Source organism: Phragmites australis, chromosome 6 (assembly GCF_958298935.1).
Source record: "Phragmites australis chromosome 6, lpPhrAust1.1, whole genome shotgun sequence".
NCBI classification, from domain to species: domain Eukaryota; kingdom Viridiplantae; phylum Streptophyta; class Magnoliopsida; order Poales; family Poaceae; genus Phragmites; species Phragmites australis.
Window position 1 is genome coordinate 6,464,928 of NC_084926.1, and position 18,959 is coordinate 6,483,886.

The 18,959-nt window shown below is 44.6% G+C and overlaps 3 protein-coding genes and 1 pseudogene across 6 annotated transcripts; all 4 read right to left on the reverse strand.

Moving 5' to 3' along the window:
* Positions 1–717: 717 nt before the first annotated feature.
* LOC133920397 (uncharacterized) lies at positions 718–2,114 on the reverse strand. Its single transcript, XM_062365018.1, has 2 exons — positions 1,553–2,114; positions 718–1,382 (listed from the first exon to the last, which is right to left on the reverse strand). Exons 1-2 carry the CDS (start codon positions 1,944–1,946, stop codon positions 874–876), a joined length of 903 nt encoding a protein of 300 aa, XP_062221002.1. The 5' UTR covers positions 1,947–2,114; the 3' UTR covers positions 718–873.
* Positions 2,115–2,778: 664 nt separating this feature from the next.
* LOC133921358 (protein-tyrosine-phosphatase IBR5-like) lies at positions 2,779–7,165 on the reverse strand (annotated as a pseudogene).
* Positions 7,166–8,519: 1,354 nt separating this feature from the next.
* On the reverse strand, positions 8,520–13,386 carry LOC133921359 (PHD finger protein At3g20280-like). 4 transcript variants are annotated; one of them, XR_009910262.1, is made up of 5 exons: positions 12,718–13,386; positions 11,453–11,774; positions 9,249–10,936; positions 8,901–9,014; positions 8,520–8,759 (listed from the first exon to the last, which is right to left on the reverse strand). XR_009910262.1 is itself a non-coding variant. In XM_062366199.1 (4 exons), exons 1-3 carry the CDS (start codon positions 13,075–13,077, stop codon positions 9,285–9,287), a joined length of 2,334 nt encoding a protein of 777 aa, XP_062222183.1. In that variant the 5' UTR covers positions 13,078–13,386; the 3' UTR covers positions 8,520–8,759; positions 9,249–9,284. The 4 variants fall into 4 exon arrangements, 2 of the variants coding, with proteins under 2 accessions (XP_062222183.1, XP_062222182.1); XR_009910263.1 differs by having other exon boundaries at positions 8,520–8,826; XM_062366199.1 differs by lacking the exon at positions 8,901–9,014.
* Positions 13,387–14,577: 1,191 nt separating this feature from the next.
* On the reverse strand, positions 14,578–15,592 carry LOC133920398 (BAG family molecular chaperone regulator 5, mitochondrial-like). The gene has a single exon (XM_062365019.1). The coding sequence runs from the start codon at positions 15,246–15,248 to the stop codon at positions 14,649–14,651; it is 600 nt and encodes a 199-aa protein (XP_062221003.1). The 5' UTR covers positions 15,249–15,592; the 3' UTR covers positions 14,578–14,648.
* Between the last annotated feature and the right edge of the window lie 3,367 nt (positions 15,593–18,959).

An 18,959-nucleotide genomic window follows, 5' to 3' on the forward strand; every position in this document is an offset into this window, starting at 1 on the left:
ATGAGATGTAATTTCAACTGTGTGATCATAATCTTTTTATTGAACATTTGGAAGGAGAGAAATTATAGAATCTTCCAAAACAGCTCAACAGAAGCTCTAAATGGCTCAAAAATGTTGGACCATGTTGAAGATTATCAAAAGGCGATGTTATTGTGTTGAGGCGTAGGATCACGGAGCTCCTCGGCACTTGCGTTTCTTCTTTTTTAGTAGGACTCCCTGCAGGAATCATGTAGTGGCTAGAAACTGTGTTTGGCCGTTGTGCTGAGGCCCTACTATTGTATTTTCTTTTCTTACCTTTGTTTTTTTTCTCTAGTGTTTTTTTTAATTTAATAAAATCAGCAGAGCTGCTGCCGCCATTTGGAAAAAAAGAGTCTGCAAGTGGTGGTGCCGGGCCAAACATTGGTGACGTGTTTGAGTGTGATTTTAGTGGTACGCGGACTTGGTTGAAATGTCTTGTTCGATGGTATAGAAGATTCGTAGTGGAGAGGGCACTACCCGTTTTGTGCAGAATAGTGATTGGATATTTGGATGGAGTATCATAAGAGTCCAACTACGTACTCACCTGTGGTTTCGTAGTCAGTAAATTAAGTTCCCTAGAAGTATTAGCGTGTCAAATCCTAATATCCAATACAAGGCCATCTCTACGTAGTCCAATTCATTTTATAGGTACCCAAATCCAAATGTACATTTATGTGCAGTTGAGCACAGTAACTTGAATATGATTTCTGTAAAAAAAATCGAGAAGGATTTCTGTAATTTTTCTTCCAAAATGTCCAGAACCACTATCCCAGGCACAAAGAATATTACAGCATCAGCAGGCAAATAAGCTAGAAAAAGAACGATCGACTCATCGTTTTACGCATGCACCCTATGTCACAATCCTCTGAACAATGGCCTCACGCTAACCATTGCCTCCCGTCCCATGGCCACCTCCTGGCGCCCCATCTCCATTCCACAATTCTTCCGGCCGCCGGGACGCCGGGCGTGCACTACCGCCCTCGATCCTGCTTCCGGTCGTGCCCTCGTCGTGGCCACCGGCGCCACGGCTTCTACTCTCTCGTACTGGCCGGACCACTTGGCCTGCACGTAGCGCGCCCGCCTCCACGGCGGCACGTGCATGCCCGCGCCACGGATGGACTCCGCCGCAGCGGCGCACATTGCCGCGGCGAGTTCCTTGAAAGCCTCCGGCCTCGCCACGAGCACCGGAGGGAGGGACGAGAGGAGGTCCCGGTACTCGGCGCTCGGCCTCACGATCTCGAACTCGGCGGCGACGTTGACCTCCACGATGTAGCGAGATGCAGACGGCACCGTCACGTCTACGTACTCGTGCGCGTCCGGCGCGGTGATGCTGCTGCTTCTTTCCCACGACGATCTGCAGAGACCTGCATGCATGTCAAGCACGACAAAATGTTAATTCATGTCGCTCAACGGCTCAAGTACACGCTCCAGTTCATATCCTTGCGCTGTTAGTCTGTTGTTTCAATCATTAATTGGAATCAACAATGACAATTATGCTACTGGTAACTGAAGAGTAGTACTCCTAGAAAAATACCGGCGTCGAACCCCCTCGCCCGTAGCCGTTCCACGACGCGCTTCCTAATCCCGCTGCCGCCAACCACGGCCGGCACGGCTTCCCGGACGGCTCGCTCCACCTCGGCGCGGATTCGTGCAGCTGCCACGTCTGCCGCCGCGTCCGCCAGCGTCTCGCGCAGCGTTTCCTTCCACTCGGCTGACCGCGTCGCCACGGCTTCCTTGGCGACGACGCCGAACTCGCTGCATCCGTTGTAGAACTCGTCCACCAAATCCAGCAGGTCGTCGTCGGCGCCCGCGTGCCCGGGTGGTGTCGACGAGGGCGCGGTGTCGCTGACGAACGGGCCCCGCAGCCGCGCCCTCGCTGCCTCGTCCAGCGCCGCCGTTGCCTTCTTGTACGCACCCAACGACTCCATTGTCACCGTTGGTTTTGCCGACTGCCGCGCCGATCAAGACAGAGCGTGGGGCCTCACGAACCAAATGATTAATCGTGGCGTCGCGCCGCCACTGTGGCCACTCGTGTGTGCCGGCGAGCCGATTTCCCTTGCGGTTGCAAATTCGCCGCAGCTGGGGCAATAGGCATGTAGTCCCACGAGGGGGTGGTTTTATGTATGTTTTGACGGGACGTGCAGAAGGATAGCATGGAGCGTCTAGGTTCATTGCATATAGCTTGTATTCCAGGTGCGATGAATCGGGCGCATCATGCCATATCCGTGTTACTACTCCGGTACTCCCCAAGTCCCATATCATTTTGATTAATAATTTGTATAAAAATAAATTATTTAAATAAAAAGAATTATATATTATAATAACAATTATCACGATAATACAGTAGCATCAAAAAAATTTTTGTCAATCTTGGTGATTTATATTAATTATTGATGGTCAAAACTAAAAATGTTTAATTTAAAATAAACCTAAATAGATATATGAATGAACCTATGTTGTCCATATATGGATGTTCCAACGGATCATCCCGGATTTACTCCATATCGGTCGATGATTCGTCCAGATACATCGCACGTCATGCAGGCTTGTAGCGGTCGAAGCACAACACATTATGAAGTTCGATCCAGTTGTTTGTGCCGCTGCTTATTCGGCCAATGCTTCACTTCATCAGTTGGAAAAGCATAGGAACATATTCCAGCATGGACTATGCGTAGCACATCGGTACGGCACAGGAGGACAAGTAGGATGAAGAATAAGGGTAGCAAATTCCAGCAGCTCTGTACGACTTAAGCAAGGAACTGAGCCACCAAACAGTGTTCCCAGCATCAATTGCCACGCCTACGGCCATATTAGTTCTACAGCACAAGGTCAGTTGCCACAACCATTTCTCAATTGTACAAAACGCAAAATACCCCCCCTGAAATCTAAATACCACGGGGGTATTCGGTACACCTAGCATTAGGTTACTTCTGTAGCATGGAGAATCAACATTGACAAGTGAAAAATCTTAAGAGCTATCCATCTGGTTATCAGTTGAAGCTGGGTTCACCCAGCCATTGTTACTGCTACCTTGAGGGTTTGGCTCCCACCGTCCTCTCAGATCCAAAAGTGAAACTAGCAGGAACATCATTTGGGCTGACTCGATCGAATATGGATGGCACAGCCATTTGGTTGAACGTATGTCACCTGCTGGTTTTGGGAAACCAAATCCAAGAGAAGCAAATGATTCACTGGGAACCAAGGATTGAGCACTGGGCCCAAATAGCTTCTGCTCGTAGTCCAGAAGCTCCTGCTGAGAAGCTGCACAAAATGAACAGGTTACTGTTAGCTTATGATAACAAATTTGGATTGCTAATGAATACACAGTATTATTTGAAAACAAAAATGCAAATATGTGAGAATAAAACGTTAAGCAGGTCCTAAACAAGGTACAATTGACTAACTTCATGGTCTTTTTTTACTCCCTTAAAAAAGGACGGAAAAGATCACTGGATTTATGTTGTATGTGTCAAAATTAAGTAAACATGAGAAATCAGGACGCATTGCCTCTAGTGAAACTTGCAATACCTCTAGTGAAACTGGCAATATTCGTTGATGATATATTAACCTAGTTCCTGAAAATTTGATAACGCACATAACAACTTCTCATTGAACTAAATACGACGGTCTACCAGTAACTATTCACTATGTATATACAGTAGAAGTACTATATTAACTCAGGTAAAAAGATTATGAATAGTTGATTGGCAAGGAGCCAAGGATTCAAATACACGAGAGATGCTATCTTTGATTACTCAACAAACTTTAACAGGTATGGAGCTAACCATCAGTCAGTTGAACCTGCAGTCACCGGTCTTTCACCCACTGGAAACCCTGAGCAAGTCTCCATCCTCTAGACCTCATCAAGAGGGCTGCAACAATAGCTGCTGACCTAACAAATGTGTTCCAAAGAAGTTTCATCAGTCAATCACAACAATGCTGACGGCATAAATACTAATCAAAACTTCTCCACAAGCAATACCTGTTTTTTCCAGTCATGCAATGAACAAGAACACGTGATTTATCTCTTTCACATTGTTCTGAAATTGCAGAGAAGGAACATAATATCCTATTAGTGGTAATAAAGAGGTCTAATTGCTTAGTACTGGAGAAGTAAATACAACCCCTTCCCTTTTCCAGGAAAGTACTCTTCGTTTGTTAAACCTTAAGAAAGAAGCACTAGGGGAAAGGCTGATGTACAATATACAAACAAAAAATAACCTGGAACAAACAATACATATATTAGTATTCATTCCATTCTTAACAAAGACAGGAATCAAGTTGAATGGAAGCATGGCTTCAAAAATAAAGTTCAAAGAATTACGGAAAGAGCGTATTACTAGAATGGGCAGACAGAAAATGGAATATGTTAAATAAGGTAGCAATTTTCACAGGGGCAACTCAAAGAGGAAAAATGTAGTCAATGACTCATTGTATACTTAATTCCACAACAAAATGCTGAAAGAATAACATGGATAATACCTAGAAACTGGTTTGCCTCATCAAAATCCAAAGGCCTGTCACGTTGAAGACTGTGATATGTGAACGAATTCTTGTATAGGTTTTGACAAGCAGGCACAGTCTGTTAAGCAATAAAAAACCATAGTGATTAATCTTCATTTTTCATACTGAAGCATGCTCTAAAGTCTAAACAGTCAAGGGCAACAATTGATTGTAACAGTTTATGGCAGGAATATACTAAATGTCGGCAGTCAAGATACATGTCAGCTTACATATTCACAAGAAATTAACTATATTGAGAAACTAGCCATACAAAAATCATTGATGAGCACATGCTGCACAGCATCCATAAAACAGCAACATAACTAGAACACCGAACCTAAACAGGTAGAATCCACATTCATCTACTACGAAGACTATATGTCAAATTCACTAGCTATCATAACGTGCTTAAACAAGTTTTATGGAGCAGAAGGAATCGTACTGATCACCATGTAATGAAAAATCACACTAATGCAATTATAAACATTCCATAAACTGTATCTTTAGAAATTTATCTCAATGAGCATGATTATTTCAGTTGAACTATCATGTCACTCCATATCATGTTCTGTTAATTACAGATACCAGAGGAATACTTTAAATGCCAGTTACGTCTGTCAATTAAGAAGCCAAACATGAGTAATTATCACCATGGGCTACTCCCATTCCTTAACGTTTCACTAACTAACCATTACTCTAATTATCACAAGCAAATTGATTTTCTTCAATAAGCTTCAATCATGCTCCAAACCCTTCGATTGCCAGATGCCCCTGTTTGAGTTTGACATTCAGTTGAAATAAATCCCTCATGTTAATTGTATTCCCATGTTCTGATTTTTTTCTGCACTTTGCCACAGTTTTGCTTTGCATTAAAGTATAACGTCACTTCAAAAGAATCAAGAAGAAAAAAAAAACTCTATAACTTACACTATCAGCAAATAGCTACTACTACTGTACAAAATATGATCGTTCCCCTTTCAAGGAACAATAATAAAAACAGATAACCTGTGCTCCGTGGAGAATGACAAACCACCATTGACAAAGCATCTGCTCAATAGACCGTGAATGGTCATGAATTACCAAACCCTAGATAGAGTCAGTGCCAATGTACCACCAGTCCACCACCCTCCAACTTCTCTTTTTGGACGGGAAATCAAATCATTGCCAAACTTTACCACGCGGAATGAATAAACACAAACGAGGAATCAAACGGACATCATCCAGAAAGGGGCGCATTACGTACGTTGAGGATGTGGCAGATGCTGAGCGTCCTGAGGACCTCGGAGCGGGAGGGGTTGTCGTAGCTCCCGAGGAAGATGAAGTCTTTGAGCACCTCGGTGGGGAAGGCGGACTCGTGCCTCGCCGGGACACCCTCCCCCTCCGACGGCTTCCACCGGTGGCCGCACACCCCGCAACCCTCCCTCCCCCTCCTCGTACTAGTGGTAGTGCCCGCAGATCCCGCACGGGTTTTCCCTCTCCAGCTTCCTCATTTTCTCCCTCCCCTCTCCCTCCCTCCGCCGCCGCCCTGCTCAATCGTGTGGGTAGCTGGGTGCCTGAACTCGAAGAAAGCGCTGCTACTTTTGGATCAGATCGACAGGCTCGCCTTTGGTGTTTCGGGTTTGGGGATTGCTGACCCAAAGAAATCGGTGAGGGAGGGGTGGGGAATGGAATGTCTCGGTTGGGACCGTGTCATCATCGGACGGCGGGCTTCCCATCGGATCGTGCTCTTTAGCACAACATAACAATTTTCACCCAAATTTTATAAGAACTGATTAAAAAGACACTCGTAAAATCTTTTTATATTATTTATTTTATGATCTAATAGTTTAGTTGAAGAGTAAAGAGAATGAAAGAATATTTTATAGAACATATTTTTAAAAATTTGCTTCATTTTCCATTAAAAAAACAACGAGAGGATTCTCCTCGATTCCTCTGGGCTCCTGGCAGGTTGGAACGCTTGCCTCACCCGACTCGTCTCTCCCCTCACCGCAACTGTTCTCGCACGCTCCGCTCGCCGCCGCTCCTCGCCCCCCCCCCCCCGGGTCCAATGTTCGCCGCCGGCGGTCGTCTCACCGGCCGCGTGGCTTCAGCTCTCGCACAGCGGCGCCAGGATATCGGGATCGTGCTGCGAGGAGGGGACGGGGCCAACAAGTTGCGCTCAAGTTAGTGCTTCCATGGGAGAAGGCGCCGCTACGCAAACCCTTCGGCGACGCCGCCAGCCCGATCCTGCAGGTGTTGGCGCCTGGGAGCGTCGGCGGCGAGGACCAGTCGCGAGTGATCATGAACCTAGTAAAGAAGAAAGTGGTCATCGCCTCAACGGAGTTGTTACCAGCGTTGGATTCATGGGGGATCGTCAAGTAGCGGAGGGGACTTCAAGTGATGACACAGAGTTGATTTAAGTGATGACGAAGAGGATCCCTCACCCGCGATCGAGGAATCGTCTGATGATGAAGTGACAGAGCTTTTGTCGCGTCAGATGATGAATCGGTGGAGCCGCTAACGGCTGGTCGCATCTTACACTACTTTCAGCGATTTGAAATCCCTGCCGCCGAAATTACGCTGGCACGGACGTTTTGAGCACCAAGTTTCAAATGGGTGAGTTGTAAACTCTTTGTGGATTGTCAAATGTTTAAGATTTTTGGCCAGTCTAACTAATTCATTGTATAGCTTACCACAATTTAGAGCCGCAAAATGTGGTGCCGCCGTTTATTGGCAAACAAAGCGCCCCCGACAATTATGAGAAAACTTGGCAAGAAAATGCACCCTCTTGAAGAGAAAGCTTGGCACGCTGAAATGCGGCCAAACACTTACCTTGACTGGTCAAACTCAGTTGTATAAGGCGTGTCAAACTGCAATCACAACCCAAACAAACGCTTCATTACTCGAGCAAAGATTCCATGCCCATCAAACATTCCTTCTTACAGAAGGTACTCAAATAACCATTCGACAAGAAGCTCACAATGTTCGTGAAGCCCAATCACTACCATCCAGTATCCAGGGTTTTTTAACCAGAAAATAGAATTTACTGAAATCACCGGTAAATATGATTTATCAAATATGACAGACAAAATTTAAATAAATTTAAACAAAATTCAAACAAAATACCGGTAAACTTGCTAAGTTTTTTCTACCGGGGTCCTATCAAATATACCAAGCTGAATTTTTCCCCTGCCCGTATCCAGCCATTTCACTGCACAATCCACATGTAAACAGTGGCAATGAAGTTTGAGAACGGGTTCAACTCTTTCTTCTACCTTGAGGACACCTCGCTTGAGCCACGCAGATTAGTTGTAACAAAATTTCATATTAAATAAGAGATGTGAATGATAAACTTTATTACAAATTAATTCTTGCGAGATATATGATAAAAAAAATGATCCACTTCAAATATATTATCAAAAATTGATTGAATTTGAGGCATATAATCAAATTTCCCTGTTTTTGCTTATTAGCATATGTCAAAGAACAAGCACTCTCCAATGGCATATCTCGAAGATTTCTTCTTTTTTTTTTTTTTTTTTTTTTGCAGTGGCATATCCTTTAAGTATCAAATAAAGCCAAAGATGCTCCAGACCACTAGTGACGCTAGGTGTGTAAGAATCAAGGTTTGATAATGATTCAAGTTGTTATCAGATATTACGGTAGTTTCAGTGGTAGTTATATTATTGGAGAAAAGATACAGAATCATAGAAAACTTCCTGCAAGACCTGTATCAACCCGCGGACAGTAACCATGGTAGGTTTGGAACACCAGTGTCCAGTAGAGTGGTGGTAATTTGCCATTGCGTCCATCTTGGTCCTGCAAACTGCACGGGTTGCATCCAACCCGGTGTTGGGGTGTTGCAATTTCTTGTTTCTCTTTGGAACAATAAGTTCTTTTGGAACACAGGCTTTGTAAGTTACAACAAACATCCAAGTAAACTTTCACAAACAAAAAAAACATCCAAGTAAACGTGCCTCTTGTCAGAAGAGCTCGACAGCTCTGGACGGAACATGATATCTCAAAGGTCAAAACTCACAAGATGAAGGTAAATAGCATTATTGTGACAATAATCGAGTCCTCACTCAGCCAGAAACTATCTAATTACAGCATCAGTGATAAGCACAGAACAAACAGGAGGGAAAAAAAAATAACAGCTCGAAGTGGAAAAATGGAAGGGGCTGCATAAAGTACAACAGCACTGGATTAGACTCCCTGTGCTCTAGGCTTTTCTAGCTACTCCAGGAGGGTGTCGGCGCCTGCATAGATTGACGGTAAACCTCATGCCAGCAGAAATGCACAAGAAAAATAATGGTGAAACTGCAACTGAATTATGACTGAACTGAGCATGATGACCATGTTTCCAAAGATTTTACGAGACAAAGGGGCACAGGGCAAACCTCCAGGAAAAATGGCTGGCGATGACTAAATTTATAAAAAGTTATCCAAGAGAATGTAGAGTGCACGGTTAATCACTGATACTAAAACAAATGGTGCATTCCTCATACTTCCATCTGTTAAAGATTAAATATAAGGTCAGATACAAATTGTCCATCTGAAAGGCCCACATAAGGGTTTCACACTAGAATTTAAGGAAAAAATTATAGTACAGCAAAACATACATGTCACTGAAGGTCTGATGAGCATACTAGTACCATGAGAGTTCAAACAGGCTATCGTGTATAAACCCTAAATAAGAAGTGACTAGAATCATAGATTTGTAACAACTGGTTCAATTAGAAACAAACCTGCAAGAGAAAATTGAATGCAACCAACAACTGAATCTAGTTGACTTCTTCTTTTGCTTCTGCACTGACGCCCACAGCTTCCTTTTCATGAACGCATAAAGTTTCATTTTCAGGACATAAGATGCCATTTGGAACTACTTTTTGGGTACTGCCATGATCTGAGGCTGCATTACAGCCAGATTTGTCTTCATTTGCTTCTCCACTGGGAGGTTCTTTTACTCCATTTTCAGTTGACCCATTTGAACGCTGTGTTTGATCTGTTGGTATTCCAGCATTAGCTAGATCCAGATCACTGATTGCAGAGGTTGGTTCAGACTGGGGTTTTTCTTCAGTAGCAAGATTGCTGCTTTGATCTATTTGTGGTGCACTGTTGGTACCCATTTCCATATCTTGGACGGTATGTGGCTCAGAGTCTGTCTGGAGCTTTTCTTCGATAGCAACACTGCTGCTTTGCTCTATTGGTATTCCAGTATTGGTAGCCATCTCCACATCATTGATTGTGTGTGGCTCAGAAGTTGCTTCGCTGTGGAGATTTTCTTCAGTAGGGAAGTCGCTGCCTTGATCTGTTGATGTTCCAGTGTCGGTAGTTGTCTCCGCATCTTTCATTTCATCTGGACCGAAGGTTGCTTGTACCCTGTGCTTTTCTTCAGTTGCAACAGTACAAGTTTGTTCCAATGATGTTCCACTATTATCAACCATTTCCTCATCTCTACTCGGAAGGGGCTCAGAGTGTGCTTCGGACTTGATCTTTGCTTCAGCACCAACAGCAAAAGAATTATCTGGACATTTTACCCCAGACATTTCTGAAGTTTGCTTGCCATGCATAATATCATTTGCTGAATCCACAGAGTTCAAAGAGAAACCACTTCTCAATCTTTTGTTAGGAGGGGATTTCATATTATGCTGCGTTGTACTACTGGATGGTAGCTCAGTTCCTTCCTTTTCATTAGAGGAGGTTTCAGCCTTAATAGCATTTCCGATTAAGGTAGAAACTAATTGTGATTGCGAACTAGCTGTGGAAGCACTCAGAGCCAATACATTACTATTGTGTAAAATGCTGCCAGCTTGTGTGGAGATTGGCTTCATAAGATTTCCATTTGCAGCCAACTTATGGTGATTCTCCTTTGCAGCCATGTTTTCTGCTGATCCCTGCACAGAAAGTTGTGCTCCACCAACAGGTGGAGCAGCCTTCGATGCAACAACAGTTCTTGTAACCTTGCCATATTTTGGTGGCAGGGGTTTGCCCTTACTCTGTGTGAGGCATGCTGAACAATGCCACTCAGCTTTAGGAACACCCTTATTACCATACTGCTGAAGGCATTTCAAGTGTACTCCTCTCTCACAAGCATCACAAACAAGCAAACTGTCCGCATCAATGATAGCAACTTTGCACATTTGGCAGCCCAAGCGAGCATGCATGTACTCAGTTGATGGTGGAGTCCAGCTAGGATGGTTTGTAGGTTGGTGCAGAAATTGCTGGACATTCTTTGCTATTTCATTGTGGTTGGCAAAAGTAGGTTTTGGCGGAACAAATGCCACTCCTGGTGTGGCACGATGCCCTGTAACGGGGTTACCTGCCACTGGCTTTGTGTCCTGGTTTTTCACCAGCTGATTGGAACTCTGTACAACATTTACATTGGACCTAGCAGATGTGTCTTGAGTTGACTTGTTTGAGTAGACAATCGTTGCTGCAGCAACAAGAAATATAGGTGAATTAGTTTCCGAGCTAGGATAATAAAAAGGAAGACATCCGTTTTATACTCAGGGATGTACATACATGGTTACTTCCCTTAGACACGAGAGAGAAAGTAACAAATAACAATCTAAGCAAGTATGCATAATTGCACCAAAGCAAGAGTTTGCAGAGAAAAATATATATATATGCTACTGTACATGGAGAACACCTTGACTGTTTATATTAGGCATACTGGCAGTGATACAACTGTTGCATTTTAGGATTCTGTGCTTTGTGCTCACCTGAACAATAAAATAAAAAGGGGGAAAGGGGTATTTCTCTTAGTTTAAATATTTGGGCCAAGGCTTTGTGCGGTGTACAGTAACAAAGCATTTATCTGTGAGATCATATCCAGAGCCAATTAAGCATCTTATTATGATAAGCTAAAGTAAGAACTGTCTACTTTTACTTTAGAAAGCGCCAAAAAAAAAGGATAATGGATGCTGTGGACAGGAAGATTGGGCAATACCTCCGCTGCGTGCTAAATTCAGAGGACCATTAACATCTTTCTCCAATTTAAGGTGTGATGGACCAGAATAGGGTAGGGCAACAACTGAGGAGTTGGCAACTGGTCTTACAGGAGATGATCCTGGTGGTTTCAAGGCAACTAGGGATGCAGAGCTTAATGGGGCAGTGGCAGCTAAGGCTGCAACAGCTGGTGGATTCCGAGGAGCTCCCACACCAAACTTGGAAGCCCCATTAAAACCGTGGAACTCAGACATTCCACTTGAGACAATTGTTTGAGGTGTGCTAATTGTTGGTTGTGCTGGAGCTTCCTTTACTTCTTCCATCTGTAAAATGAAAGATGATAAACAAAATAATCAATTGGGGTATATAAATAGTATTTTGCACACAGACCATATGTAATCAGGTTGAACTCACCAGCTCAAAACTTTTTGTGAGGAAACACCAGCTCAAAACTAGTTAAGACTATTTCATAAGACTAGGGTAATGAAGCAACAGGTGATTAATTTTCAAGCCAACAGTAATGATAATTTGTAGGAACTGAGCCTAGCTCACTTGGTGGGAGGTGTGGGTGTACACACACACACCACCCAGGTTCGAATCCTCTTCGACTCGAATTTGGGCGCATATTTCCTTCTTAATTGGAAAATCACATAGTTACTCCTAGATGGCCTAGTTCTATTTATGACGATTTGTAACCGAAACCCCACACAAAACCGCTCAATGCTGAACAATCATGTCAGCACAATAACAACTTATTTGAAAGAGATCAACACATACAAATAGTAATTAACAGATGCAAGCCGACAAGTGACACTCAATTCGCAGACAAACTAATTCTAAAATACCAAGTAACGTATAGCTAAACTTTTACTCAGAGCACGTGTGTGCAAAGTATATGCATCTTAGGCAGCAGCAACTCTCCAAGATCAGATAAAATGTGCCGAACTAGACTACAACAAGAGTAATGAGTAATGACACGTAAATGTGCCGAACTAGACTACAACAAGAGTAATGAGTAATGACACGTACCTATATACGAGCAGTGCTCCGAGAAATCCCTCAATTAACTATTCAATAACGTAGAATTTCAATTTTATAGCTTGTGCCATGCAAGCAGCGGTGTACTAAGTAATACGGTTCGATAATCGCACGAGCATTCTCACACCGGAATTATCACCCAAGTTGTTCAGGTTTTCGCCGCTCGTACCCGTCCACCACAAGGCTACTAAACTAGGAGACTTCTGCGAAGCTAGAAATTGGCCAAACCTTGCGCTTAGTAAGCATCAGCCTGTCGGCGATGGAGGCCTTGGGCGGGCGGAACCCCATGGCGGCGGGGTCCTTGGCGCGGTTGAGCCCGAGATCCTCGACGACCGCGCGCACGGCCTCCCCCGGGAACAGATCCTTTGGACGCACCGCGCCCCCAGCGACGGCGGCGGACAGCCTCTCCCGCGCCTCCGCCACGAGCGCCCGCTCCGCCGCCGTGGGCTCCCTCCCGCCCCGCACCTCCCCGGCCGCAGCGAGCACCATCACGATCTCCGCTACCCGCCGCAGCCCTGCGCCTTCATCGCCGCGCCGCCTCTTCCCCGCGGCCGAAGCGGGCGCCGCCGCCGCGGGGGCGTCCCCCATGCCGTCCGAGGGGAACGCGAAACCCTAGTGGAGGGGGAAAGAACCGGGGCCGGCCGCCAGCGTCTCCAGAATGTTCGAGAAGGCGCTCGAAGCGGAAGCTGCTGGGAATTCAAACGTCCCCCGCTTTGGCGCTCAATTAGAAGCGGGAAGGGAAAGGAGGGGGGGTCGGGAGTGAGATGGCGGTGAGATGCGCGAAGCGGAGGGGGGCGACGAGACGAGGGGGGCGATGAGAGAGAGGGATTAGTCGCAGGTGTAGGAGTAGAACACAGCAGAGCACGGGGAATTTTTTTTCCTTGCCGATTTATGAGCGGTGGGAGTCGGGGTTGGGTAGGTGGGTGGATGGAGCCCGGGTGCGGGTTAGATGGACGGCGTGGATATGCTGACGGGAAGGGGGAGGTCTCATGGACGGCGTTGGTTAATTGGGTTTCTCGGTCCGCGTGGTACAGTGGAGATTGGGCCGGGTAGGTACGGGCCTGAGCTCTGTCGGAAATTACCAGCTCGGGTTACATGGTCTCGCTTCTTCGTATGGGTTTTGTCCGTATATATATACGCGTTGGTTAATTGGGTTTCTCGGTCTACGTGGTACAGTAGAGATTGGGCTGGGTAGGCACGCCCCTGGGCTCTATCGGAAATTACCAGGTCGGGTTACATGTGTCTGTCAGCGGTTGTTGATTATATGTGTTTACATAAACTGAGTTGAGTTTTTATTTAGTTGATCGAATTTAAAATCGTATAAGCGGATGTAAGAATTAATATATAGTTGGTTGTTCACATGAAAATGATTCTATAAAATTGATAAATAAATATGTTTGCATAAGTGAATACAGTGATACTTACAAGTAAATTTGACTGTATGAGTAGATGTAGGATTAAGGTAAAATAATACATACAAGTAAACAAATATATTTTTCTTAGATATTTTACGTATGTATCAGACCATGTTGCTCTAATACGTGCAAGCAATCATATGCGTAACACGATCATCAATTCGTCATTAGGTGCGTATTCATACACCCACCAATTGCCTGCAATTCACTGAAATTTCTTATTTTTCATCAGGCTCAAACTTCCCACAAGGTAAAAAGGAAACTTCAGTCACCTCTATTTGCCCATTGATCATCGTTCAATAGTCTTTCCCCTCCACCACGCCCTTCTCGAACACCTTTTTCGCGCACCAGCGCCATGGTCATCCCTTCACCACGCCTTGCTAATCATACTCATCGCTGCCTCCAGCTCTCACTACCCCTCCTCCTTCCTCGTCGGCTAGGTCATATGCTGTCCAATGTTATCGTCTTCCTACAATCGGCAGTCAAAATGCCATCGCTGCCCGTCACTAGATGAACCTGAATCCTGAGTTCCTAACCTCATGAGCATGAATTTCAACGACATGCTGAGTTGATCATTGTTTTTGTCACTCATGGTATTGCGCTATTCGCGAGAAAAAAATATAACTATACGTTGTCATTTCACGTTCATATATCACGTCACCATGGTATACATGCACTATTACACTTCATATTCTGCCGTCCGATCATCTGCTTGTACTGCAGAGCACATGCGGCCGTACCGCACTAGGCACCCCTAAAAAACTTTCCCCAGCATGTACCACTCCTACCGACCTCCTCCGCCGCTACCGCCGCCGGCGCCTCTACGGTGCCCCAGATACCTTCAAGAACCTGCTCCAGGCTCGCCGGGACCCCGCACGTCGGGGCCTCAGGCGCCGCGATCACGGCGTCGAACACCTCCTGCAGGCCGACCACGCGGCGGCTCACGGCGCGCCGCGTGTCCCGCACGGCCGGGTAGTACCCGGGCACGGCGTCGAGGCGCAGCAGCGCGGCCATGAGCGCCTCCGAGAACCGCGCGCGCTCGCGCTCGTCGCCGCGGACGGCGTCCACGGTCTCCTGCCGTCTGAGCAGCCGCTCGAGCCGCGTCGCCTCGGCGTCGGCCGAGCGCACGGCCGCGACGTGCAGCCGGACCAGGTGCCCACGGAAGGCCGCCTGGATCTTGGCAGCCGCCGCCGCGTATGGCGGTTTCTCCTGAGTCTCGCCCGAAGGGGATGTGATGGGGATTCGTACGGTCGTCTTGGGTTTGCAGGCGGGCTTGGGCTTGGGGCTGGAATCGACGGAGTCGAAGCAGAAGTGCGAGGTGGAGGTGTACTGGTAGGATCCCATGGGGACCTTGGAGACTTGGAGTGAGCGGAGCTTTGGATCAGTGGAGCAAGGGAGTGAGCTCTGCTCTGGTGCTCGTGCTTGGCCAAAATCTGGAATCTGCAGTGCAGTGCAGAGTGCACAGCGTTGCGCTCATGGTCCACGGCGCTGCCTGTTCCTTTTGGCTGAGGTCAGGATCTGCTCTGCATTCTTCTTTCGGTGGTTATACATTGCTTTGCGTACACCGCTTCCGGCTGCATGACATGCTGTTTCCTCGGTGGCTCGGTTCATGGCTCAAACAAAAAAATTCCTCTAAAATACGGCACAGCTAAAGCAAGGAACGAATAGTCATTTTCTCCATTTTTTCCTTCCAAAAAATAAATAAAGCTTTAGAAACAACAGCATTTTGAGCAACAGCTACACAAAATTCGCTTAGGATGTGTTTGATTCGGTGGATGAGCGCACTCCGGCTCTAGCGGATGGCTCCGTCCGGCGAAATCGGCCGGACGAGCTCATCCATGTTTTCAGTTAGTTTGTTTTGGTTCATGTACGTACGAGTGTGGGTTTTTATTTAACTCTTTATTTTAACTATGAGTATAGAAATAGCCTAAAAATGCTAAATATTTTTATAAGTAAATTAAAGCTCACTAACAACTTATTTTAATTAGTTTAATTAAAAAATTTGAGTCAATATTTAATTAAAATTCTCTAAAAAACTATTTTTATAACTTTTAGTAATTTTTAATGCTTGAATAAATTCTTTAAAAAAGAAAAAAATCACTAATATCTTTCTCATATGATGTATTATAAATATAGATAGATCATTTTATTCACTTTAATCACACCAACTAAACAGAAAATTGATTCATCCTATCCACCTCATCTCACTAAACAAACAGAAAATTAACTTATCACATTCATCCATCCCAACTAAAAAAAATTAGATCATCCAATTCAAAAATACATAGATAACTATATCTTATCTAATCCCATCCTCTAACCAAACATAAATTTACTCTCACTGAGGAGATAAGCACGCGAGTCTATATACCAACTTGAACCCTAGCAAGTGGCGGCATGTGCATGTGCTTTGCTTATGTGGATGGTGATATGGTAATCTTCGCGCAAAGCTCCATGGCGTTGACATCAGCCCTTGCAAGACGTCTATGATAATGTACGGGAACAATGTGGTCGACTCGAGTATCTTCTCCTAAGCACATACTTCGCGCTAGTGAGATCTAACCTAGAGATCAGCCAACAAGGTGTCAAGCAAAACTGAGACGTTCAGGCATCTTAACTTTGAAAATAGTTGCAACACGTAAGCATATCCCGGAATAAAACATAAAGTTTACAAATTCGTACGAGATTCGTTCCTTTTGAGGATTCGAATGGTACTAAGAACAGCTTCTAAGTAGGACAAGGATAGAAGGATAGCTCTGTTAAGTAATAGTTTTCAGTTTTAGTTTTTAAATAGAATTTATGGAAGTAATTATTTAAAATAAAATAGATACTAAAATTAAAAAAATAGCTTTCGCTAATTCACTTTCTACATAGAATCACATTCTCTATATAGTTTATTCTAGAGAATTATTTTTATAAATATAATCATTTTTCTCATAGAATCACTCATTTTAGAGAATTTAGATGAAGAGAGCTCTACGAAACAGACCCTTAGAAGCGAGTAAGAGGAAAAAAGGAAGGGAAAACAAGGAGAAAATTGACAATTTACTATTCAAAATGTTGGATTCCAACAAATTACTACTTTAAATTTTGGCTTTAATAAATTACCACTATAAAGATAAGCCCTTTTGATTCAATGCTACCGTGGATAATTTTTCTCATGATCCTACATGTCAGCTACCTTGTTCTCTTCTTCACCTCATCTCCTCTTTGTAGCCAACAGCAGTGGAAGGGAGACGCCCTCTTGCTTTGTAACATCCCAAATTTCTAAAAGTATCATTAAGCATTCATAAGAATCATTAGCATCATAATTGAAGTTTTAAGCAAGTAATAAATACAACAAAAAATTAAATGGGGGACTGTTAAATTTAATATTATATGATGCTTTGTGAAGAACCTCACAAACTTGCTATGCAATGTAGGGTTGAAATTATTTTAAAAATTAGTCTATGACATGTAAGGAATTTTAGTGAATTTTACCAAATTTTTAGGAATTATTTTAAGCCTTAAAAAAATTTGTGCAAGTTAGAGAAGTTTGCATCTTTGAAGACTTTTAATTCAAAATTGGCTCATGCTTTTTGGGTCAAACCAGTTAAAATGGGTTGCATAGAAATTATAATTTCACACAAAATTTGCCCTACAAATTTTGAAGCATGGAAAGACCTACTTTTGATCATAGGGCAGAAAGGGGATATTTTCACTTGGTTGGTCACTCTTCATCCATCGACCTCCCTCTCTCTGTTCGTTTGGCGGCCGCAGCTTCCATTGACGAAGGAAGTCAGCAACTTCCATGTCGTCGACCACTGAGGCTTCCAGTGAATTTGGCCGCCGCCTTACCCTCTCTCACCCTTATCTCCCTCTACAGCTCTCTCTCTCTCTCTCTCTCTCTCTCTCTCTCTCTCTCTCTCTCTCTCTCTCTCTCTCTCTCTCTCAGCCAAGCTCAGAGCAAAGCAAAGCACAGCACGACACCACCGCTGCCCAATCCACTGCGTCGAGCCCCATTTAGCCTAGCCCAAGCGCCTAGGAGCACAAAGGAAGGTCACCGAGTCCCTCCACCACCGGATTCTCTTCTTCCCTAGCCGAATTCACCGCGCAGACACCTTCTTCCTCGGCGTCGGCCAACCAACTCCGCCCCTCGCGTCAAACTATCAGATCGCTGCTCCATTTTCCAATCCGAGTCCCGGTGAGATTCTCCATGCTATCCTCTTCCTTATGCGCGTGTCCGTTTCCCTTTGGTCCGACACCGATGTGGCTTTCCATGGGAGCCGAGCACCGCTGCCCTCCTGCACTCATCGCCGTCTATCTTCCAGACGGGCCCCTCGACCAAGAGGCACACCGTCGTGTTCGTATACCCATGTAGATGTCGTAGGTACCTTCGGCCGGGCCTGTTGATCCACTGTTCACCAACAGCGTGCTGGACCGAGCTGCCACTGTGCTACCACCGTTGTGTGCTCTTCGGCCATAGTCGTCGACCACATGCGCCCCAGATGAGTTCCCTATGTCAAGCTGGTGGTGCCCTTCGCTGGCCGAGCCACGCCGCAATTCACCATCAGCGAGGTCGCTAGTGCCGTCGGCCGACTAGGGCATTGTGCACCGGTGGCCTCAAGGCCATTTGACCGAGTTAGCTAGCCCTGACCCCACTTTCATGTGTAGGGCTAGTCTCTATGGGCGCAAAAGGGATTTAGGCCCTTTTAATATTCAGTAAATCCTAGAAAATGCAAAATAGATTTATTTTTGCACTATTGAATCGACTGAAACTTGTAAAATGCATAGAAAATTGAATATTGCTCTAAAAATTGTGAAACCAATTTTTTTAGCTTCACATGGTCATTCTCTGCATGTTCAAAATGCTAGCAAACATGAATTGTTTAATGAAATGTATTTAATCTTTAATAATTCATAAGTAATTAATGGTAATTTCAAAATTGGTGAAACCAGTTTTGTTAATCTTGTTATATCATGCTCTGTTTAATAAAAATACTCACCCACATGCCAAATATAATTAATTTTATAATTAGGTTTAAGCTTTGAGCTAAGATTAATTAATCTAGGTAA